Source organism: Haliotis rubra, unplaced genomic scaffold (genome assembly GCF_003918875.1).
Source record: "Haliotis rubra isolate DU_JTF1 unplaced genomic scaffold, ASM391887v1 Scf178, whole genome shotgun sequence".
NCBI lineage: Eukaryota > Metazoa > Mollusca > Gastropoda > Lepetellida > Haliotidae > Haliotis > Haliotis rubra.
This window is the reverse complement of record NW_025765758.1, coordinates 191,060-216,478: the sequence shown is the minus strand read 5'-3', so window position 1 is coordinate 216,478 and position 25,419 is coordinate 191,060. Positions and strand designations below refer to the sequence as shown.

Here is a 25,419-nt window from a genome sequence, read left to right as displayed (position 1 = left end):
CGTTGACACAGGTTGATGACGTTATTTCATTATACCAGTTCCGTTGATAAATGTCTTTGCATCTCTGCTTGAATACTTTGATGAAATATTGAGTATTACTTACATTTTGAGCGAGCCATACATTTCCCAAGCCATGACTAAAAAGAATAGTTCTAACGAATGAAACCCAATTAATATCTCCGGTATCATCTAGTGTTTTAAGCATTTCATAACTACATCTTGAATATCGTGAAATTGGTTGTCTCATCAATCTTAGCAAATATGAAATAACCCGAAATCGGGCGTTAATAAACAGTGGAAAACGTCCACATTCAGCTAAAATAACCTTGTTCGCAGTTCTGTAGCCAACACGCAACAAAAACTTACAGAACTTTGAATGTACCTTTTCAATATTCTTGTTTATGTTAATGCCCCATATTTCAGAGCCGTACGACAATATTGGTTGAATTTTTCCATCAAACAGTTTAAATGATGCATCGATCGGTAATTCTTTATATTTGCATATGAATTTCTTTATGACATGTAGGGCTCGTTCAGCTTGCATAGACAATGTTTCACAGGCTCTGGAGAATATATTTCTACACGAAAATATAATACCTAAATATTTGTAATATGATACCACCTCCAATTTTTGGCCATTAAGGAACCATTTTTCACTTTTAGAGATTTTACCCCCATTTTTAAAAACCATTAGTTTAGTTTTACTAATATTTATCTGAAGACCCCATTTCAAACAATATTCATTTAGAGTATCTATCTTGCATTGTAACTGGACAACAGAATCGGCAAGAATCACGACATCATCTGCAAATAGCATTATTGCAAGATCTCTGATATGTTCGTTAATAAATACACCTCTCGTATCATTTGATAACATTTCCTTAACAAGTTCTTCAACATATAACAGGAAAGGTACAGGTGATAGAATGCAACCTTGCCTCACTCCGGCATATGTATCAAATATATCACTCATTTGAAATTTACTGGTTCTAACAGATGCTCTCACATTGGTGTACATATTACGTAAAAGACGTTGGAGTTTGCCATGTATACCTGACTGTAGTAGTACATATCACAGTTTTGATCTATTAACGGAATCAAACGCTTTCTTAAAGTCTACGAACAGACAATAAAACTTTCTCCCTTTCTTCCGCAGATATTTATGGATAATACTGTTGAGAGTAAATAATGGTCCGTAGTTGAATACTCTTCCCTAAATCCCGCTTGGCACTCAGATATAAGTTCACGAGTGGATATCCAAGACTTAATGCGATTATCTAATATAGCGGTAAATATTTTGTTTAGTGTATTCAATAATGCAATACCTCTATAATTGTTTGGATCACCCCTTTCACCCGACGTATGCAGAGGTACAATCAATCCTACATTCCAGGAATCTGGAAAAACGCCGCTGTCTAGAACTCGATTAAACAGACTATTCATAAAAGGAAGCAATAAAGAAATACATTCTTTAAAAACTTCAAATGGAATACCATCTCCCCCGGGTGGTTTTCCACATTTCAGACTTTTTAATGCACACAATATCTCGTTATCAGTTTTACGATTACCAAGGTATTCATCAGAAGTAATACAATCCTCACAGTCATTAAAGTTGTGATTACTTATATAGCTAAGAACATGTTCCCAGAAGGAATTATCAATGCTATTCGTATCTCCAGAGAGGAGATTTTTGAAATAGTTAAACCATTCGTCAACTGATATATTTTCAGATATATTTTCCCTACAAAAACAATATTTCTTTATAGAATTCCAGAAATGTCGACAGTCTTGTTTCTTTGCAGCATCAACAATTTCGTTAAAATGCTTTTTTCATAATCTTCTTACTCGTTTGAAATCATTTTCAATCATATTGAAGGCAAGCTCAACATCCTATCTTTACATATACATGTATTTTGGGGATATTATATTATTGGGTATTTAAGTAAATACGGTAATTTAATGTAGAAATTAGATACAATGTATATACTCCTGCAATTGGAACATTGTTCAGTTGTTTGGACTAGAATATTTCAGAAAATAATCTCAGTAATCTGTTAGGTTTATCTAGTCAAATTGTTTTCAGTTTATCATTCTCGTACGTAGCCCTTCTGAAAACAGAGCGATTCTGACTATAGCGCAAGCGTATGATTATGAAACACTGTCAAATAGAGATAATGCCAAAGTTGAATGTATCCTTCTCAACGGCTACAAACACACGCAAAGTCAAGTCAAGAGTTCATAAAACAACGTGGGAACACGTATTGGTCACAATCATCGATTGTATCAATGATGGTACCTCGTGGGTTATAACACGCTCACAATTTTTGAAAGTTATAGCTTTTCTGATATATTTGGTATCCTCCCTTAAAGGGGCGTCACAACCATCCGTAGCTTGTATTTTCACATGAAACAGTGTAAAGAAATATGCGGTTCATTGCAAATATGAACTATTATTACATACCCACACGATAGTAATATTGCAAGCTTAGCATATTCCGCATTGCACTCCGATCTTTCTATAGCACGGCTGTCGGATCTACATTTTCAACGTTCGACATTTGTCAGGAACCTTCCGTAAATGTCTAAATACAGGCATTTTTAATCAGTATTCCAAACATTTTAACTTTCAAATTTGTTGGGGGGTTTTTGTGATCAGAACCTGACACTTGATTGATAACATGAGACAGGGGAATGTAATCATACGTATACATCCCGGAGAGATACCTCACCTCACTCACTCACGTTTAGAGTTAGATGTATACTGTCTTTTTTTGGAAAGGGTATGTAGTAAAGAAAACGTCGTGCTAGTGCAAGACATCTTATGACATAAGGTCCAAAAACACTAGCATGAAGTTCTATACTTTTCAAGCAATAATACTTGTAATAACACTTGTTATGATCCTAAGGATGTAATTCTATACCATCGATGGCGTCGTCGCGCATCTTGCTGAGTGCCTGGCTGCTGTTCTCGGTGGTCCTAGCAGCGACCTACAGTGGAAATCTAATAGCATCCATGACTGACGGGAGACAGAAACAACCGTTCTCCAACCTGGCAGAGTTGGCCCAGCAGGACACTTATCGATGGGGACTCGTCGGACGATCATTCTTAGAGACGCTCTTTAAGGTAAGGGCCATCACTGATATCACCCATCAGTGGACATGGGCTCGAACAGATCCACTCCTTCCCGTCCGTTATTACATGTGACTGAGTAAGTGTGTGAATGTTTCTTTAAGCCACAACTTTGCAGCTATTCGCGGCTAGAAAACAAACATTTCCCATAGCATAGAACACAGAATAAACGTGATGACAAAGATAACATTAAAAATTCAAAACGTGAAATATATCATTTATCTTTCAGTTACATTTCCTACGAATATACCACACAAAAAATAAGTGACAAGAGTAAGTGCAAAATCAACACACTGCAACACAAGGGGCTTGACAAAGAATACATTGAGGTTGATCCTCTCACTTTTGTAAAGGAGAATGAGTGTAATGACAGCGTCGAATCTGATACCTTCAGATCACGACTTCATCCCGACGGCGTATATAAGTGAGAGCATGACACTCTATCTATCAACGGCTGTATGGCATGAAGCTCTTCAGATACGTCTATATTCCATCTTTGCTGCCACATATTTCGGTCAAGGTCAGTGTGTGGAAAACCACTGATCGATATGGATTTCTCAAGAGCAGATTTAGCAGCAGACTGTGCCTTAGACGTTACCCTAATGCCAACATGACGGGGTATCCAAGTTAAAAGAAAAAGGATGTCTAAGATAGATTCAAATCACATTTCAAAATTTCAGCTGAAAACGGATTAAGTACAGAATTACTAGAAACCAATACCCCTTGCAGCTTTGGGATGTTTCAGGAGTATTCCCTTCTGTAAAAAGATTATATTTTGTGATCCCTTACATTTTAAGAATAGAGAATATTTATTGATTATACAGTCTCACCTGTCCTTCCATCATTTCTATCAAGTGCTTGAATTGAATTTTGATGTGGTTTTCGTATTATTTATATTGTTCTGGTCTATTGCAAATATTCATATTTTCAAAGTATGCAAATGTTTTGTCGATTGTGGCTTAAATGAATCGGCATTTGGCCCTTATCAAATTCTCAAAAAAGACACACTGAAACTTGATAAGCAGGTTTCGGAATAAAGAACAAAAATAGTATACAGAAGCACAGCTTAAAATATCATCCACGAAACAACCACACACACAAATTAATATTTCCGTTCTATGGTTTGGGCGATGAATCAAATGGTAGCATCTATTTCCAGGATTCTAACCGCAGCGAGTTTCAGGAAATATGGCAGGGCATCGAGAGCACAAGTTCCGATGTTGATTCGCACTTGCGTCGTGTTCTGAATGGTCAATATGCTTTCATTGGCGAAGATATAATCTTTCAAACATGGCGATCTAACAGTTGCGACTTACAGTTTGTGAAAGAACAATTCTACCTACAACAAGCTGCAGTGGGTCTTCCTAACAACAGTGCTAATACCAAGATCTTCTCAAATGAGTAAGTATGGTAACAGCAAATGATTGCGTGTCGGTATATAAAACTGAAATGGGTTTTACGCCACCTTTAGCAATATTCCAGAAAGCAATGCAACCACAATTAGAGTGGGTCTCACTTATTGTATGTTGAGGGGGAAGCGATCCAGGGATCCGTTCCAAAAAGGTATCTTAACTCCCATAACATAGGCGTACGATAGCCATAGCGCTAAGATCAGTTTCTGAACGAGTCCCTGGGTTTTAGGCATTGTTCGCGAACGTTTCCACCGTATATCACAACCATTGCCCCGTCTTAGTATCATCACATACTGTGCCCATTTGGGGATCTACCGTGTCTTCGGCGCTACGAGCGAACGGTGTAACCACTACGCTATCCCCTTGGAAAATAATGGTATGGGTTTTTTGGAGACATTTGCCGTTGGCAGAGTCTGTACTACACGTAAGCATTTTATTAGTAAATATGTTTCGTGAAAATGAGTTAAAACTATTATCTATGTTTAATTTTTCAAACCATAGATCTGATGAGCACATTTATGTGACGATGCTGTGATACGCTGGGATATTCCTGACAAGGGCGTTGAACCATACCCACTTTTGTATATACTTACAGGATTTTGCAAATATATGAAAGAGGACTTACACGCCACTGGTATGATCGGTGGATATCCAAGAGTGATGAGTGTGAAGACCAGGGGAGACGACCCTACCGAGTGAATCTACTGGTCTTGAAAAGTCTCTTCTATGTATCTGGGGCTGGTGTCGTTCTAGCCGGGATTGTGCTTGTTGCTGAAATCCTGTTTAACACAAGGTGCCTTAAGACCAGGGGTACAGGACCTTGTGTTACTCGATAGAATGGTGAGGAGGTGTTATACCACTTAATTGTAAATAGACCGTGAACAGATGGTGGTGGGAGAGAGTTACCGTAACAAACATATGGTTGTTTGGCTGGTTGGTTGGTTAACGCCGCACTCAGCTATATAGCGGTTGTCTGTAAGTAATCGAATCTGGACCAGACAATCCAATGATCAACATCATGAGCATCGATCTACGCAAATAGGATACGATGACATGTGTCAACCAAGTCAGCGAGGATGACCACCCAATCCCGTTTGTCGCCTCTTACGACAAGTATGAGTTACTGAAGATCAATTCTAACCCGGATCTTCACGAGTCCCTGGAGGTTGAGCTTATCCGACCATATCTTAGTTGCTCAACGTTATTCTTGTGATATCCGAGCAGCCATTCCTTTCACTGATTATGTGGCTATGTATTGTTTATATTCATGCATTAAATATCATGGTACGGTGATGAAACTGTTTCCCTCATTCTCCAAAGACGGCATGGAATCAATTATATAGCCATTGCAGAGACGTGCATGGCGTTTGACCAGAATGAGTTAAAATAATACGTGGCATCGGCAGAGTTTACATAAGTAACTTCAAGATTCTTATAATTCCATTTTGATTTTTCAATTGCTTGAATTACAAATTCATCTAATCTTTAATGATCCTTCTAACATCAGGTCAATCAATAATACTAAAAAAGATCGAGTATATACATTTCAAGGCTTTTTCAAAATTATGATAATACAGAGAGCGTGACCTGGATAACATTAGATTTTGAGCTGATTTTATCACCCTACCAAAGACGTGATGGTAATTAGTGATTATTTCATTGTTAAAAATGTATTTTAATAAACATTTTCAAATGAAAGCGGCAAAATCCATTCTGTATCCACACGAAATCTCTGCAATTCCGACTATATTATGAACATTTCCGACTATATTATGAGCATGTGTTTGCTTACCGTACTCATCATACAGTAATATACGAGTCTGTTAATGATCAATCAACTTATCCAATAAGATTCATATCGCACTTCATTCTTAATTCATATCGCACAGTTGATTATCACAAATATATGACACATTAACACAGACAGGCAATATATTCAATAAAAGGTAAAAAACCTTACATGTAGCAGGTGCACATGTGACTTGCGCAAATAGACAATATATATATTTACAATTGTCTATCTTAGTAAATATGGAAATTCTTTGTCATCATTTAGTAAATACGGGAATTACACACGGGTTTGTTTTAATCATGGAATTGCAAAGCATCTGTAGTTTGAGTTACATTTTGTTTTAGTTTTATGAAAAAACAACAGTTATATGAAGCCTCATAAAATAATGTTAATGTGAGTGGGTAGAGAGCCAAATATAACTTTTATGTATAACGTCTTTCATTTCGAAACGGTACAAGAATCTGTATCGAAGGGTCGCACTGACGAAATAGATGAAGTTGTTATCCATACACATTTGTGATTGTTGGACTTCCCAACTTCTAAAGTTTCACTCAAAGGAGTTCGAGAGGTATTTAAGAGAGATTCAAACTGTTTATAGGTGTATAGTTCTTATTCACATTTGCACATCGGGTTGGGAGGAGATTGTCAAGTAGTATCTGCTTAAACGCAGACAGGCATAACGTGACATCTTGTGATATAAAGCATACAGAGTAATTACAGTTTGTGTCAGCTAGTAATCTGTTACATGACTGTACTTCATTATCAGCATAACACCCACATGGGTACAATGTGTGGAGTCCATTTCTCGTGTCCCCTGTCATGTTCGTAATCGCAACAACAAGCGTGTTTCCGCCGAAAGTCATTTAAAATTGCACACCACTCTCCAATATGACAAACTGAAGGAAAAGCAAAGGTTCGGAAAAATTGGTCAAAAATGAAAACAAATGTCATCTGAAGATTACTGAGAAAGCAATGTTTGAACCATTGGACTCCTCTATTGATAAAATCAACGTGAAATTGTGGGTAAACCATTTAGACAAGCACTCAACAATTGTGCTCCTTTTCCTGCAGATCTCTTTCTTGATGCATATAAATCACAATTCCTGTTCTGGTTGCAAAATCAAATCAATGTAATTTAGCCAAGAGATTGAACTTCAGTGATCTATATATATATATTTTATTTTTCTCCGCTTCCTTTTATCTAATTTTTAAAAATACTGATAATGTACAATTCCCTCCTTGTACGAGTCAAATTCGCTCCTCATCGCTTGGCCGGTAGTTTGTCTCATAGTCCTAGAACTTCATTATTTTCCCTTCCGCCCAACCGTTTCTGCAGTTCTAAAGTCCCAAATGAACCAAGTTTAGATTTCCCTTGTTTCTGAATCCCCGAGATCATCGAGGCTTATTTTCAGTCTAAATGGAGTTATCTGTTTCTATCCATATTACCTATTTTCAAAAACTAGCGTTAGTCTAAAGTGTCATAATCCTGTAAAATTATGGGTCCAAATATGCCCCAGTGATGATTATTGACCATAGCTATATTTCTGAATTTTAGACATTAGACAACTGTTGTTAGTCAAAATATTCAACTTGCACTCTGTGAAGCCTTTTTGAAGAGTGTTGCTTTTATTTTTTTTCATTTTATTTAAACACAACTGTAGTTGCCGTTCAATAGTATGCATATTCTTACCGCAACAAGAAATGTTAAAATCATCCACAAAAAGTGATCCATCAATTGAATCGTTTAAAACCTTGGATAATCTGTTGATCTTAATGCTAAATAAAGTGACAGACAAAATACTTCCTTGGGGGACACCCTGATCCTGATTATAATGGTCAGACAGGGTTGAACCCACTCGGACTTGAAATTGCCTGTCTTTTAAAAACTGCGATATAAAAAGAGGCAAACGGCATCTCAAACCAAAATCATGTAAATCCTTCAAAATGCCATGCTTCCAGGTTGTATCATAAGCTTTCTCAAGATCAATGAAAATTGATACAGCATGTTGTTTATTTACTATAGCATTTTTAACAAAGGATTCTAAACGTACCAAATGATCAATGGTACTACGATTTTTCCTGAAACCACATTGAATATTGGTTATAAGGTTATTGGTTTCAAGATACCAAGTTAATCTATTATTCACCATACGTTCCATGGTTTTACAAACACAGCTAGTTAGAGAGATCGGCCTGTAATTCGACGGATCTGTATGGTCCTTGCCAGGTTTTGGTATTGGGACTACAATGGCATTACGCCATGAAGGAGGAAATTCCCCAGACGTCCATATTTGGTCAAATATATCTAAAAGTGTCATCAGACATTGTTCAGGTAAGTGTTTCAGTAGCTGGTAATGTATATTGTCATCACCCGCTGCAGTGTCATGAGCTTGCTCAAGAGCAGTATGTAGCTCATGTAATGAAAACACTTCATTATAATCTTCACCGTTATGTGATTCGAAATTAAGTTTTGTCTTTTCCTGTTGCTTCTGATATCTCTGAAACTCAGGGACATAATTTGCCGATGATGAATTTTTGGCAAGAGTTTCGCCAATTTTATCTGCAATTTTAGATTTGTCAGTTATTAAGTTATCGCCATCTTTAAGATGGTGAACAGCAGATTTTGAACCTTTGCCTTTAATTCTTTGAACCATGTTCCATACTCTGGACATTGGCGTACGTGAATTAATTTTGGAGACATAATTTCTCCAAGATTGTCGTTTGTTTTGTTTAAAGGTACGACGCGCCTTTGCATTGAGTATTTTAAATTTATTTAAGTTATGGACAGTTGGATGATGGCAGAAATAATGCTCGGCCTTTTTCCTCGCTTTTCTGGCTTGTCTACAATCTGTATTAAACCATGGTTTTCGTACATGTGGAGTCGTAGAGGACTTTGGTATACACTCATCAGCTATTTCATTTAAAACGTCAGCAAAAGTTTGAATGGGATCAGTTATATCACTGAAACATTCAGGTCGCAGTTTCGATTTACATATAGTTTGATATAAAGACCAGTTAGCCTTCGAAAAGTTCCATCTTGTATACGATGGAGAATCAGATGGAGTTATTTCTGAAAGGATAGTTGGGAAGTGGTCACTTCCACAAAGGTCATTATGAACAGACCAATCAAATTCATTCAGGTTAGAATCTGCAAGAGACAAATCCAGAGAAGAATAAGTGCCAGTTGCAGGATGCAGATAGGTGCTTGAATCATCATTAAATATGCACAGGTCATTATTGGAAATGAAATCTTCAATTATTTTGCCTTTAGTATTAGTGTTAGTACTGCCTCAGAGTGGGTTGTGACCGTTTAGGTCACCCATAACAATACATGGCTTTGGGAGTTGATCATAGAGTGATTGAAGATCAGTCAGCTGAAGGTTCGATGAAGGCGGAATATACAGAGAGCATAACGTAAATGCTACACCCAGAGTAAGTCGCACTGCAACAGCTTGGAGATTAGTGTTAAGTGTAACAGGGCTGTGAATAACATCCTGTCGTATAAGGATAGTAGAACCTCCAGTGGCTCTATCACCTGGAAGGGAAAAATAATTATAGGCTTCAAACTGACGTCAGTTAAAATTATCTGTCTGTTTTAGATACGTCTCTTGCAGACAGAACGCTGATGGTGTTAAATCCTGGATTAATAGCTGTATTTCATTAAAATTTGTCTGGAGTCCTCTACAGTTCCACTGTACGATATTGGTAGATAGACCTATCTTTTAGGCGGAACAATTGGGGATCTACCCCGCACCGTTTTCGAGGGCGACAAGCTGTGCCCTAGAATGGACGTTTTCGGACACGTCCATGTCCTCAAGTGATCCGTATTTGTTAAATAATTTGATTTTATCATCTGACCCCTTGGGGGCTCTGCCACTTTGTTTCTTTGAATCTGGCTTCGGTTTGCCTTTGTTTTTAACGATTGGTTAGCGTTTGGCGTTGATTGAGACCTTGGAGTTGACTGAGAAGATGTGTCACGGTCATAAGATGGTTCTGATTGGATTTGGGGCGTACCAGGAAGTAGTTCTGCAGTTTGTGTAGATATTGCTGGTGAGAATATCAGAGGAGATTCAGATTTAACCCAGGTCAAGGTTGTCTGACAGCATGCAGATGATTTTGTTATTCTAGTTGTCGCTTCTGACGGTGTTCTGGTGATAGAAGCATAGCTCTCTTTATGCTCTGAGCTTTGAACTAGTTTTTTTGCATCTGCAAAACTAATGTTTTGGGTGAATTTGATTTCATTTATCTCCATTTGACGTTTCCAAACAGGACAGCTTTTAGAGTAAGAGGAATGATCCCCTGCACAGTTTGTACATTTTTTGACAGTACTGTCACAATCTTCTGTTGTATGTGTCTTCTCACCACAGTGAGCACATACAACAGACAATGTGCAAGTATTGACGCAATGACCGAACTTTTGGCATTTGAAACACCTTAGAGGGTTCGGAATGTACGTTTCTACATTGATGTTACAATAACCTGCTTTAAGAGATTTTGGAGCATTTGGGGAAGAAAATGAAAACAAGTAGGTATTGGTTTTTAAAACAGCATCATTTTTCCGGGTTGTGAAACGTTTTACATAGAGTACGCCTTGATCTTTCATCTCAGAGACAAGGTCAAGTTCTGACATATCTGCAAACAATCGATCACGGTCTCTGATGATTCCTTTGCTTGTGTTTAAGTTTTATGAGCTGTGACTGTGACTGGAACGCCGACAAACGATTCTGTACTCATAAGGTTGGCGGCTTGTTGCCGTTTTTCACACTCAACCAGCAGAGCACCGGAACGTAAACGTTTAATATTTTTAACTTCACCGGCAATGCCTTTGAATACCCTTAGATATGGCAAAAGGGTTCAACTTTAATGGTGTCTTGTCAACAGTTTCAATTACAAGAAATCGTGGCCAGTATTCAATAGACGTGGACAGTCGTTGATCATTATCAACTGGATCAGTGTCCAGTGGACGTTTGGGTTTTTCAAGGGGGTTTCGTAAGCCATGGTTAAGTTTTCAAGGTTCGTCATCCGAGCTCCCCACCAACCACGGAGTATCACAAGGACAATGCTAAAAACAAGCGGATCTCCGACTTGCAGCACCAAGGATACCCGGATGATATACTCAAGTAGAATAATAAAAAAGTAACTATTCCACCAGATTGGCCCATGAGCCACCGCCTTCTGGGTATAAGACTCTAGGCAAAAACAGTCATGAAATTGTGGATTTGAAATTCTCAGTTCAAAAAATTCGCCAAGACTTTAAAGTGTGTCATATGACATTCAAAATTTTGTGCAATGGTACATAATTTTACCACGGGCCTTGGCGTGACCAGCCGATTGATAGAACCGGGCCAGTTCTACCACCCGTCTAGGTGAAGTAAGGGGCGAAGTGTTGTGTTGGGCAAAGGAACACTGTTCCTGGAACCAATGCCCTCAACCACCAGACTCCCGTCCTCCACCGACACAGGGGCGCAACCCACGGCAAACGGGTTGGTGGACCAAATATACCCACGGGTCCACAACGGGGGTCGAAGAGCACTTAGCGTTACCCAGCACCCAGCACGAGGAGGTGGCTCTTCACAGGTGCCTTAAAACTATGATAATACAGAGAGCGTGAACTGGATAACATTAGATTTTGAGCTGATTTTATCACCTACCAAAGACGTGATGGTTATTAGTGATTATTTCATTGTTAAGAATGTATTTTAATGAACATTTTCAAATGAAAGCGACAAAATCCATTCTGTATCCACACGAAATCTCTGCAATTCCGACTATATTATGAACATTTCCGACTATATTATGAGCATGTGTTTGTTTGCTTACCGTACTCATCATACAGTACTATACGAGTCTGTTAATGATTAATCAACCTATCCAATAAGATTCATATCGCACTTCATTCTTAATTCATATCGCACAGTTGATTATCACAAAAATATGACACATTAACACATACAGGCAATATATTCAATAAAAGGTATATGTGGCAGGTGCACATGTGACTTGCGCAAATAGACAATATATATATTTACAATTGTCTATCTTAGTAAATATGGAAATTATTTGTCATCATTTAGTAAATACGGGAATTACACACGGGTTTGTTTTAATCATGGAATTGCAAAGCATCTGTAGTTTGAGTTACATTTTGTTTTAGTTTTATGAAAAACAACAGTTATATGAAGCCTCATAAAATAATGTTAAAGTGAGTGGGTAGAGAGGCAATTATAACTTTTATGTATAACGTCTTTCATTTCGAAACGGTACAAGAATCTGTATCGAAGGGTCGCACTGACGAAATAGATGAAGTTGTTATCCATACACATTTGTGATTGTTGGACTTCCCAACTTCTAAAGTTTCACTCAAAGGAGTTCGAGAGGTATTTAAGAGAGATTCAAACTGTTTATAGGTGTTATTCACATTTGCACATCGGGTTGGTAGGAGATTGTCAAGTAGTATCTGCTTAAACGCAGACAGACATAATGTGACATCTTGTGATATCAAGCATACAGAGTAATTACAGTTTGTGTCAGCTGATAATCTGTTATATATGACTGTACTTCATCGTCAGCATAACAGCTTCACCAACATCTTGTGATATCAAAGCATGCAGCACATGCAGTTTGTGTCAGCTAGTAATCTTGTTACATGACTGTACTTCGTTGTCAGCATAACACCCACAGTGGAGTCCATTTCTGGTGTCCCCTGTCATGTTCGTAATCTCAACAACAAGCGTGTTTCCGCCGAAAGTCATTTAAAATTGCACACCACTCTCCAATATGACAAACTGAAGGAAAAGCAAAGGTTCGGAAAAATTGGTCAAAAATGAAAACAAATGTCATCTGAAGATTACTGAGAAAGCAATGTGTGAACCATTGGACTCCTCTATTGATAAAATCAACGCGAAATTGTGGGTAAACCATTTAGACAAGCACTCAACAATTGTGCTCCTTTTCCTGCAGATTTCTTATTTGATGCATATAAATCACAATTCCTGTTCTGGTTGCAAAATTAAATCAATGTAATTTAGCCAAGAGATTGAACTTCAGTGATCTATATATATATATTTTATTTTTCTCCGCTTCCTTTTATCTAATTTTTAAAAATACTGATAATGTACAATTCCCTCCTTGTACTAGTCAAATTCGCTCCTCACCGCTTGGCCGGTAGTTTGTCTCATAGTCCTAGAACTTCATTATTTTCCCTTCCGCCCAACCGTTTCTGCAGTTCTAAAGTCCCAAATGAAGCAAGTTTAGATTTCCCTTGTTTCTGAATACCCGAGATCATCGACGCTTATTTTCAGTCTAAATGGAGTTATCTGTTTCTATCCATATTACCTATTTTCAAAAACTAGCGTTAGTCTAAAGTGTCATTATCCTGTAAAATTATGGGTCCAAATATGCCCCAGAGATGATTATTGACCATAGCTATATTTCTGAATTTTAGACATCAGACAACTATTGTTAGTCAAATATATTCAACTTAACTTTTTTGAGTGGCATTTTTAGAAGTTGAGACGTACAATATGGAACAAGTTTTTTATGGACTTCTTTATTTCTTTTGTAGATTTTTTGTACCGTTGTCACTTTGCTTCGGTGTATCGAAACGTCGCACTCCACGAAATAAAGTTGTTATCCATAAAACTTGTTCCATATATTCAACTTTTGTGAAGCCTTTTTGTAGAGTGTTGCTTTTTTTGTTGCTTTTTTGTTGTTGTAATTTTGTTGTTCCTGGTGTTTTGTGTGTTTTAATTGTTTATTTCTAGTTGCATCTGTAGCGATGGTTGAATTTAATATCAAAGCTACATGTATTTAAGCAGACTGAGTATAAATTGGTCTTTTATGACTGCCCCAGAATTAACCTACTGCGACCTTCTTTTAATTGTACCATAAATTCCCATTATTTCTGATGACTTGCCTTTGTGTGTTTGTAATGGGTATCTGGTAGGGCAGAACCTTTTCAGCCGTTACTATGGCTAATTCATAGCAATCCATATGTAATCAGGATCGTACAATAGTGAATGCTATTAGCTGAAAATTCATGACTATTGAAGAAATTATATTGCTCAATTTGCAAATCATGTGTTGTACTACGTATACCGCAAAAGCCATGGCGTGGATTTATAGCATATTTTATGTGGTATTGTGAAAATTCAAACACACCTAAGGAGAGACATAGTCAATATTGTTTAACTCCACATTAGCAGTCTTGTAGCTATTTGCTGTCATTGTTCTCCCAGACATAATGGTTCTATTTTTGCTGAGTAAAATGAACATGGGTGTCCATTATCTTATAATTGTTCTCTTTACTGATGAAATTGCGCTCAAATTTACGTCTTTTAATCATGGTTGATTTTTATAATGTTTGGGCTGTAGGCTCATCTACATTTACATATGATATTGAATAACTGCTTGATTTTATGGGAAGTGGAAAGGCTACCGTAATGCTTGATATATGCGTGTGTGAGCACACGTGCGAGTGCACGTCCATGTACATTGTGTGTGCAATGTGGTTGTGTAATTTTCTATTTAGCATTCTATTCTTCAGATATTCACAGGGCAAGAAAAGGACAATACGCAAACTATACATTAAAAACGAGTATAACTCATTTAGCTTCGAGTTACTTGCGCACAGATTTGCATGAGTAATTGGATACCTGAAAAAGTAGAACAACACTGTGCATAAGTACCATTTAGTAATCCACCTTTTAGCAGGCTTCGACACATAGTTTCTGATCGTTTGTTATTTACTGAATGTAGCAATTGTGTATTCAAGAACTGAATAAAACACAGATGCGAAGCATGTCCCTTGCTGTAATGTTATCGTCGTGTTATAAAAAATCAGTAAACCGGAAAACAGTAAAAATATATTGCATAGCCTAAAACAACTATCAAAACTCAATGTGAATGACAACATTTAAGCAAACGATTAACGGCTCAAAATGTATATAGGTAGATAGGTAGGTAGAAGATTGATGAAACCAAAATAATCTTGGTGTAAAAGGCTTCAGCATTTGTGAAAAAACAACAATGTCAGCCCAGTTTTTGACATAGTGGACAATTCTGTGATCACCTTGTTTTAGTATTGGCAATATGAAGACATAAAAAGTGTTCAAATAAATATTCTTGATATCCGGATTAACACTTCGGTTTCTAAGGAATGAAAGCCTTTGAAAAATTAAAATATTACATTTGTGTCCCCACCGAAGGAAAATTTCTTATTTCCATCCCTCGAAGACCTAGGCAAGATTCGGAAATTTCATCACCTATTACAATTGATAGGAATGTGTTGGCAAACAATTTGAAATGTCTGCAAATCCGGCCATAGCAAACAAGAAACAGGTGTTTGTACATACGGTAATATACGACGAACAAAGTGCAGCTACATATGAAATAAGCGGAAATAAGTTAGGAAAACGTAGGCAAATCCGGCCAGAGCATGTATTTCCTACTGTGTTTACGTTATTTCAAAGGATGCTGTACGGCTTTTGGTCCCGTGAACCGTTTCATTATATACATCCATTTCTTTTAGAGTGAGTGAGTGAGTGAGTGAGTGAGTTAATATTTAACGTCACATCGGCAATATTTCAGCCATATAGTGACGAGAAATGTTTTATATAAATAATAAATTAAAGTTGCTAAAGAATCAGTCAGCGAAGGACTGTAAAATAACTAGAGTATCACAGATGGAGTCTAAAACTAGCATGAACATGTAAAACTATTTTATTTACGAAGACAATACAATATAAAAACGGGCTATAGATCGCCAACAACTGAAGGTAGATCACCATACTAGGAACCAGGGGGACTTACATTACTTTTGCTACCTGCATGGACCCTAGTTGGATTTACACCATCCCTTCAGCCATTGGCGACAGAAGAGAAATCTAGCCATAAATTAAAAACACACTTATTCTACGATTAAAAAGCAGGTACACTTAGATTGACTAAATGTTTTGGGACTTACGTACCCTCTCAGGATTCTTTTAGAGAAGCCAGGATAGATATATTATAGGTTTGCGTTAAAATTCTTTAGCAAACAAACATTATCAAAGCGTCATTAGTCGCGCTCAAACACACACGAACATGCTCGTCGCTATGTCCATGAAATATCTCTGAACACTGTGTCATACCAACCTCTGTATGAATAGACTCTACTCCTGATATTGAACAGCTTTTGTAACATTTCTGCAATGTTTGCTGTACAAACATGTCTCTTTGTAACAGCATATTGGGATTCGATTTTGGAACGGCGCTCTAGTATGAATCAATGTTAGTTTTATAGGCCCTTTTTACTGAGGGCAGGGCTATACTTGCGTCGAGAAGGCAATATGCCTTCAAAGCAAAGATCGGAAAGCAAAATCGATCCATGTCAGCTCCAGGCAAACATCATTGACCACTTACTCTACATGTATTTCACATGTGACGTACACGCGTGTGAAACATTTGCTTTGTGAGGCTTCATTGAGACTATGTTTTATGAGAAGACAGCAATGGTGCTTCTGTTACTGGTTACAGCATTTTGTCTTGTATTGTCGATTGGTGAGTTTAACCATTACATTTTGTGCTATAGCTATCATTTTGCGTGCCAAAGTCCAAATGGGTGATTAAGTGAGTATTATATACTTTTAGACACCTAATCCCATTGACGTAACACCTTTAAAGTGACACATTAACTGAATTGCTGAAGTTTAGAACCCCCGGTATGTTTTACGAAGTTTGTATGCTTCGGCTAACATCAGCTGTGTGTGCACGCACAGACTTTTGGTAAAGCTGCATGTTTCTTGTTTTTTCTGTAAGATGGTGCCTTGACTACAAGCAAACACAATATAGAACAGTTCTCGTCAACGTTATATTAATGGATATGACACAATACACAATTCATATGTTTTGGCTCAAAATGATACTTGTTACAAGTATGGAGTTAGAGAGAGCAGACAACATGGCGTGTATATGATGAGACAAAAACGTTTATTTGTAACCTCGGAACGTTAGAGAATCAATATCCAGTGTACCCTTAACGTGTTTCCGAGCTTACTGTTGACCCTTCATGTATGCACAGACAGGCTCTCGCTCGTTTATGTGCATATATCATCACATGCAGTAAACATTACTGTGAAATGTAAAACGTTAATTTATAGACGTTCTAAATGTAATTTAAACAATTGGGTGTGTCATATTGTCATAGCCCAAAATTCTAAAGCAGTTGCTGAAAACGTAACTAACATGCACTGTATAAATATGCACATTTTATTTCCAAGTTCCCAGGTGATTCAGCTCTAATTAAGTTTGTAGCGAGTGTGTGTCACGGATTCGTTAACCGACGAATATACAATAGCGTGTTGCATAGCTCAAAGTTATATATAAGCATCAATGAAGACACAATCACTAATGGATTGGAACTTTTATACTTTCAGTAGGACATTTCTCTACAGATGCTATGATAAAGGCAGTCTGCACCATTCTGTCTACAGAACGATGGGAGACATACACTGTTATAACGACTACAGGTGTGTAATAGGAACCAAACCATATGTAAAGGAACCAAGCATCCCATATAAGAACTGTTCCAACGTCCAATGTGTTTTAGAACCAAATTGAAACCGATAAATGCAAATTGTCTAAACACTTTACGAATCTCCTTCGTAGAAACTCCAGACTCAAGATATACTGAAGTTTGTATCACAAAAATAACGTGAACTTCCAAAATGGCATTTAAATAGATTCATGTCAGTTAAATGACTTTCAAAAGAGGATAATGTCTAAAAATCTATCGGAGCTGAACCTGCATATAGTTGTGTAGGTCCATATATAATGTGACATGTATTTGCTGATGTTATGGAACTGGCATAATGAGCTATGCAAAATAACTTAAAAGTACGCAATGAACTTGAGCCTTGCCGTGAATGAAATATGGAGTGCTATATATCGTAATAGACTCTCCCCAACCTTTGAAGGTGTTTTAGACATATCATCTATATTGCTGTCCGAAGAAGAGGCTTTTCTCTCCACACCGGATTCCACAGGCTCATTAGTGCAATGAGTGAGGTCCCTTTACTCGTTTTCCCGCTTCAATATTTCGTATGTGTTTTTCGATAATATATATGGAACTATATGTACCTTCATAGATTCTGGCTGAAAACACTTGTTTACGTTGTAAGCCTCCTTGATTAAAGAGCTTTATTTGCATGAAATAAGAAGAAAATGAAATTGAAAAAAAAAATCAAACCGAGGACATGTAGTTAAGAGAATGATACTGAAAGATATGTCATTTTCAGAGTTCAGCCATTGCCCTTGCGACATTGCGTCTTCACCCTCGACAGCAATGATGCTCACAATTCACGACGGTGAGAATGGAACGCAAAGTTTGGACCTGAACAGCATCTATAACATCCGACCACAGACATACCTCAACGTCATTGTCATGTGTTCCTCCAACTGTATCATTGAACTCCTTCGTCAGGTACAACATGCCTATTCATCTTGTGAACGTTTGACTTATAGTTATTTAGTTATATATGGGCTTGAGTAAAGTACGAAGTGAAGCAGTTCTTAGACTTCTTTGGCGGTAGGGTAGCCTTGAGGTTAAATTGAGTGAGTGAGTGAGTTATTATTTAACGTCACATCGGCAATATTTCAGCCATATCGTGACGAGAACAGTTGACATTGAACTATAAATATATATAGATACCATAAAAACCTGCCGACGAGGGACAGTAAAAATACTAGATAATCACAGATATGAATATAAAACTAGCGAACAAAGCTAAAACATTCCAATTAAAGAAGACAATACAATATAAAACAGGGGCTATAGATCGCCAACAACTGAAGGTAGATCACCATACTAGGAACCAGGGGGACTTACATTACCTTTGCTACCTGCATGGACCCTAGTTGGATTTACACCATCCCTTCAGCCATTGGCGACAGAAGAGAAATCTAGCCATAAATTAAAAACACACTTATTCTACGATTAAAAAGCAAGTACACTTAGATTGACTAAATGTTTGGGGACTTACGTACCCTCTCAGGAGGACAATAATTTTACAATACTTCAACCCCCACTAACAATCTCAGTTGCTAATCTAAACTACCAATAATAAAATATATATCTATTTACAAATCACTCAACAAATCTAATTGTTTTAAAAATGCAATAATTAAATGAGAACTGACATTATTAAAAAGATCCTTCAGAGTTGTGGATTTGAAATAGATATCCCTTAAGATGGAATATTCAATGCAGTCAAGCAAGACATGCTGGACTGTGATCCTTTCATGACAAGGGATACAAAACGGAGGATCCTCGCCTTTCAATAAATATTCATGAGTATATCTGGTATGGCCAATGCGACATCGTCGCATAATGACCTCTTCAAATCTGGACTGACAACCCAAGTAGGTGTAACCAATGTAGGGTTTTATTGCATGTAATTTATTAATTCCTACTTGGGTGTCCCACTTCTTTTGCATCAGATCACGGATATAAGATCTTATAGCAGCTTTGTAATCAGAGTATGGGATCAGAAGTGGTGTCACAGATTTGTTGAGTGCTGCCTTAGCATCAAGATCAGCCAGTGTGTTCCCAGAAATGCCAACGTGGCTGGGTAACCAACAAAAGACGATGTCGCATTGGCCAGTCGCAAGTTCATTGTACAATTCAATAATTTCTAATAAAAGTGGATGTTTGCAAGAAAGATTTTTAATAGCCTGAAGACACGAAAGAGAATCGGAAAAGATGATATATTGTTTATATTTACGGTGTTTATTAATATATTTAAGAGCTGTTAGTATTGCGTTTGCTTCTGCTGTGAAAATTGAACAGTCATTGGGTAGTCTGGAAGATATTGTTTTTGACCCAATGACAGTGGCACAAGCAACCGCGCCACCATCCTTGGATCCATCTGTATATAAGGATTTATAGGTATTATATTTATTTCTTAATTGACTAAATTCTTGTTTATACTGTAAATCATTAGTTTCGGATTTTTTAAATGTGGTTAATGTTAAGTCAACGTCTGGCCTCACTAATTGCCAAGGAGGAGAAGAAAGAAGACGAGAAGGAGATATATTCTCCAGCTCAATGCCAGCAGCAGAAAGGAATGGTTTAATTCGGTGCCCAAGAGGCGGAACAAGAGAAGGCTTTTTGTTATACAAATCCTCATAAAGAGGAGTGAAGACACAGTTAAATGCAGGGTTAGACTCGTTAGAATATAGTTTGGTAATATATTGTAAAGATAATTTAATACGGCGTTGGGAAAGAGAAGGCTCATCTGCCTCAACATAGAGACTATCAACTGGAGAAGTTCTAAATGATCCAAGACAGAGTCTTAGACCTTGGTGGTGAACAGAATCAAGTAGTTTAAGGTTGCTTTTACAGGCTCCGCCATATACGATCGAACCATAATCAAGTTTAGATCGTACCAATGATCGGTATAAGTGAAGGAGGGTAGTTTGATCCCCCTCCCCACTTTGAGTTGGAAACAACTTTCAACAAATCGAGTGCCTTCAGGCATTTGGCTTTAAGTGATTTAATATGCGGCAAAAAGGTTAAATGGGAGTCGAAAATTAGACCTAAGAATTTGGCCTCCTTAACAACTTTGATGGGAGTGCCATTTAAAGATAATTCTGGATCTTTATGCGGCTTATATTTTCTACAAAAGTGTAGACAATTAGTTTTGGACTTGGAAAATTTAAAGCCGTTTTCAAGACACCATTTAGTTATTTTATTTAAACACAACTGCAATTGCCGTTCAATAGTATGCATATTTTTACCACGACAAGAAATATTAAAATCATCCACAAAAAGTGATCCATCAATTGAATCGTTTAAAACCTTGGATAAACTGTTTATCTTGATACTAAACAAGGTGACAGACAAAATACTGCCTTGCGGGACACCCTGATCCTGATTGTAATGGTCAGACAGGGTTGAACCCACTCGGACTTGAAATTGACGGTCATTTAAAAAGTTGGATATAAATTGAGGCAAACGGCCTCGTAATCCAAAGTCATGTAAATCTTTTAAAATCCCATGTTTCCATGTCGTGTCGTATGCTTTTTCTAAGTCAAAAAAGATCGACACTGCATGTTGTTTATTAATTATGGCATTTTTTACAAAAGACTCTAAACGTACTAAATGATCGATGGTACTACGGTTTTTACGGAAACCACATTGTATATTAGTTATAAGGTTATTGGTTTCCAAGTACCAAACAAGTCTATTGTTGATCATACGTTCCATGGTTTTGCAAACGCAGCTTGTCAGTGAAATTGGTCTATAATTAGAGGGATCAGTATGATCACGTCCAGGTTTAGGGATGGGCACAATTATAGCATCACGCCACGACGAAGGGAAATTTCCAGTTGTCCAAATGTCATCAAAAAATATGTAACAGTGTCTCCAAACATGACTCTGGCAAGTGCTTCAGGAGTTGATAATGTATGTTATCAGCTCCAGAAGCAGTATCATAAGCCTGATCAAGAGCAGTATGAAGCTCTTGTATCGAAAAGGTTTCATTGTAGTCTTCCCCGTTATCTGAATTGAAATTAATAGCTTTCTTTTCTTGCTGTTTTTGATATTTTTGGAATTCAGGTACATAATTTGCTGAGGAAGAATGTTTGGCCAACGTCTCACCAAGTTTATTTGCAATATCTGGATTTACTAGTCAATAATGTGTTCCCATCTTTTAGATGGTGGATGCTAGATTTAGAGCCCTTACCCTTGCTTTTCTGGATCATATTCCACACCTTTGATATAGGTGTGCGCGAATTAATTTTTGATATATAGTTTCGCCAAGATTGACGTTTACTTTGCTTGAAAGTACGTCGTGCTTTGGCGTTTAAAATTTTTAATTTGTCCAAATTGTGGACCATAGGATGGCGACGGAAATATTGCTCGGCTTTCTTCCGTGCCTTCCTAGCCTGTTTGCAGTCATTGGTAAACCATGGTTTTCGTACGTGAGGAATTGCAGAGGACTTTGGGATACACTCGTCAGCTATGTTATTTAGTTCATCTGAAAAACATTTTATGGCATCAGGAATGTCATTAAAAAGTTCAGGTTTCAGATTGTCAGCACAGAGAGCTTCATATAAAGGCCAGTTAGCCTTTTTAAAATTCCATCTTGACGATGGAGGAACATCAGATGGATTCACAGGTGTCAGTATTGTTGGGAAATGGTCACTTCCACAGAGGTCGTCATGGACCGACCATTCGAATTCACTCAGTAGGTTAGAGTCAGTAATAGACAAGTCAAGAGCTGAATATGTTCCTGTGCCAGGATGTAAATATGTCTGTGAACCGTCATTATAAATGCATAAATCATTATTTGAAATAAAATCCTCCAGTAATTTACCTTTGGTGTTTGTATTAATACCACCCCAGAGTGGGTTGTGGCCATTTAAATCCCCCATGATTAAACAGGGTTTAGGTAGTTGATCATAAATATCTTGCAGATTGGTTAGTTGAACAGCTGATGATGGCGGAATGTACAAAGAGCATAAAGTAAAAGCAACCTGTAATGAGAGTCGGACTGCAACGACTTGAAGATTTGTTTTAAGTGGAACTGAGCTATGGATAATATTGTTCCTCACCAGGATGGATGATCCACCAGAAGCTCTATCACCCCGAGGAGAAAAACAGTGATATGCATTGAATTGATGGAGGTCAAAAGTATCTGTCTGTTTCAGATGGGTTTCTTGTATACAGAACGCTGACGGCTTAAAATCTTGGACAAGTAACTGTAAATCGGCTAAATTATTCCTGTCCTCTACAATTCCATTGTATTATGTGTGAGGACATTATGTCTTCGGAGGATGGACTGGGGATCTACCCCTCACCTTCCTTGAAGGCGACAAGCTATGTGTCCTACCATGGTCTTGTTCGGACACATCCATGTTGTCAAGGGATCCAAACTTATTAAAGATTTGGATCGGGTTTTTGGCCCCTTTTGGGGCTCTGCCACTTTGATTCCTTCTGGACTGTTCAGTGTTTGATTTGGACTTGTTTTTCACGGTTGTCTCTGGTTTAGATGATTGTTTCTGAGATGCTGATGTATCCATCTCAGAAGATGCTTTGGACTGAATGATACTTTTGGATGAAGACATGGTTTGGGAACAGGACGTCACTTGAGATGGTTTCACCTGGATTTTAGTAGACAGCAATGTGGGAGCAGAAGTCGAAGTCCAGGTATAATCTGTCTGGCATCCGACTGAAGTACATTCAACTTGTTTCGGTTTCGAGGCTTTAGTAGAAGCAGAGACGGTGGTAGCATAAGTCGGACCAGACTGTTCTTGTGCAAGAACAGTCTTTTTCGCTTCTAAGAATGAAATATTGCGCTCGTGTTTCACCCGCGAAATTTTAGATTGCAATTTCCATGTAGGGCACTCTTTGGATGAAGACGGGTGGCAACCAGAACAGTTGACACAAACAGGAGGTTTGTCACACAGACTGCTGTCCTGGCATGTTCCAGCGCATCGTTGGCAAGCAGCTGGACTGTGGCAGGACTTGGACCCATGACTTTTGACAGTTAAAGCATCTCAAGGGGTTAGGAATAAATGTATCCACCCTCAAATTGCAATAACCTGCTTTCAGAGATGTGGGATGAACTGGAAGACAAAAAGTGAATAAATAGGTGTTTGTTTTGATAATCTCGTTATTCTTTTTGACCGTGAACCGTTTAACATCAGTAAGTCCTTGTGACTGCAATTCTACCACGATATCAACTTCATTCATATCAGCAAGACAACGTCCAATATCACGGACGATGCCTTTGCTTGTATTCAATGTCCTGTGAGGGGACACCTCAACAGGAACATTTGCCAACGATTTTGTGTTGAGCAGAAGTTTAGATTGTATCTGTTTCTTACACTCAATGAGCAAAGAACCAGATCGTAGCTTTTTAATCTCCTTAACATCACCGGCTAAACCTTCAATGCCCTTTGCCACAGCAAATGGGTTCAACTTGAGAGGGCCACCATCAGGAGCACACATGACGAGGAAATGAGGCCAATTGTCAGGGCTGGTGAGAGATGTAGGAAGCTCATCCTCTGAGGAAATCGAATCATCAGATTCGTAGGAACGTTTTTTGTGTGGGGGTGCCATGATTGAAATATATATGTTTCACCCTCCTAGATCCTCACCCACCACGGAGTGTCAACAAGGACGATGTCTCATGTCTATGGATCTCCAACAGACGACACCAAGGATACTAGGAGGGTATACTCAAGCAGGAAAAATCTTAAAAAGATATGTCCTACCGGATTGGCCCATGAGCCACCGCCTTCTGGCATAGGACTCTAGGCAATTTAACAAATCAGTAATCATATTTTCACCAAATATTTATCGCCAAGATCAAACCATATATTTTGGAAAAGATCAAATCAAATTTTGTGCAACGAACTTACCATGCACAGGGCTTGGCATGACCAGCCGATTGGTAGAACCGGGCCCATTCTACCACCCGTCTAGGTGAAGTAAGGGCCGAAGTGGTGTGTTGGGCAAAGGAACGCTAATCCTGGAACCAATGCCCTCAACCACCAGACTCCCGTCCTCCACCGACACAGGGGCGCAACCCACGGCAAACGGGTTGGTGGACCAAATATTCCCCCGGGTCCACAACGGGGGATTGAAGGGCGCTTAGCGTTACCCAGCACCCACCACGAGGAGGTGGCCCTTCATTGGTGCCCCTTGAGGTTAAAGCGTTCGCTCGTCACGCTGAAGACTTAGGTTCGATTCCCAACATGATGTGAAGCCCATTTCTGGTGTCCCCCGACGTAATATTACTGGAATATATGGAGAATCGAACCCGGGTCTTTGAAGTGACGAGCGCTTTAACCCCTGGGCTACCCCACCGCCCCTCATGTCTTGCAGAACTGGTTAACTACCGTTACAGTTACGAAATGAACACACGCAACAAATGAATTAGTCAATAAAATCGATTCGACATATAGCTATAATGAAACAAATTATCCCAAACTCTGTATTGATTCTGTAAATGTTTACACTTTAATGACCTAACGAAGTGCAAATATATGAATAAGTGGTTCTAGTCGTGTTCTATCGATAATGGACGAATTTGTCGCTG

General features: G+C 38.2%; 1 protein-coding gene across 1 annotated transcript in view; it reads left to right on the top strand.

Moving 5' to 3' along the window:
- Positions 1-2,926: 2,926 nt before the first annotated feature.
- The window catches only part of LOC124273198 (glutamate receptor ionotropic, delta-1-like), a 38,916-nt gene continuing 16,423 nt past the window's right edge, over positions 2,927-25,419 (top strand). The window contains exons 1-3 of the mRNA XM_046708417.1: positions 2,927-3,124; positions 4,290-4,531; positions 24,284-24,357. Of these exons, the coding sequence (XP_046564373.1) occupies positions 2,927-3,124; positions 4,290-4,531; positions 24,284-24,357 (514 nt within the window). The remainder of the gene's footprint in view (positions 3,125-4,289; positions 4,532-24,283; positions 24,358-25,419) is intronic.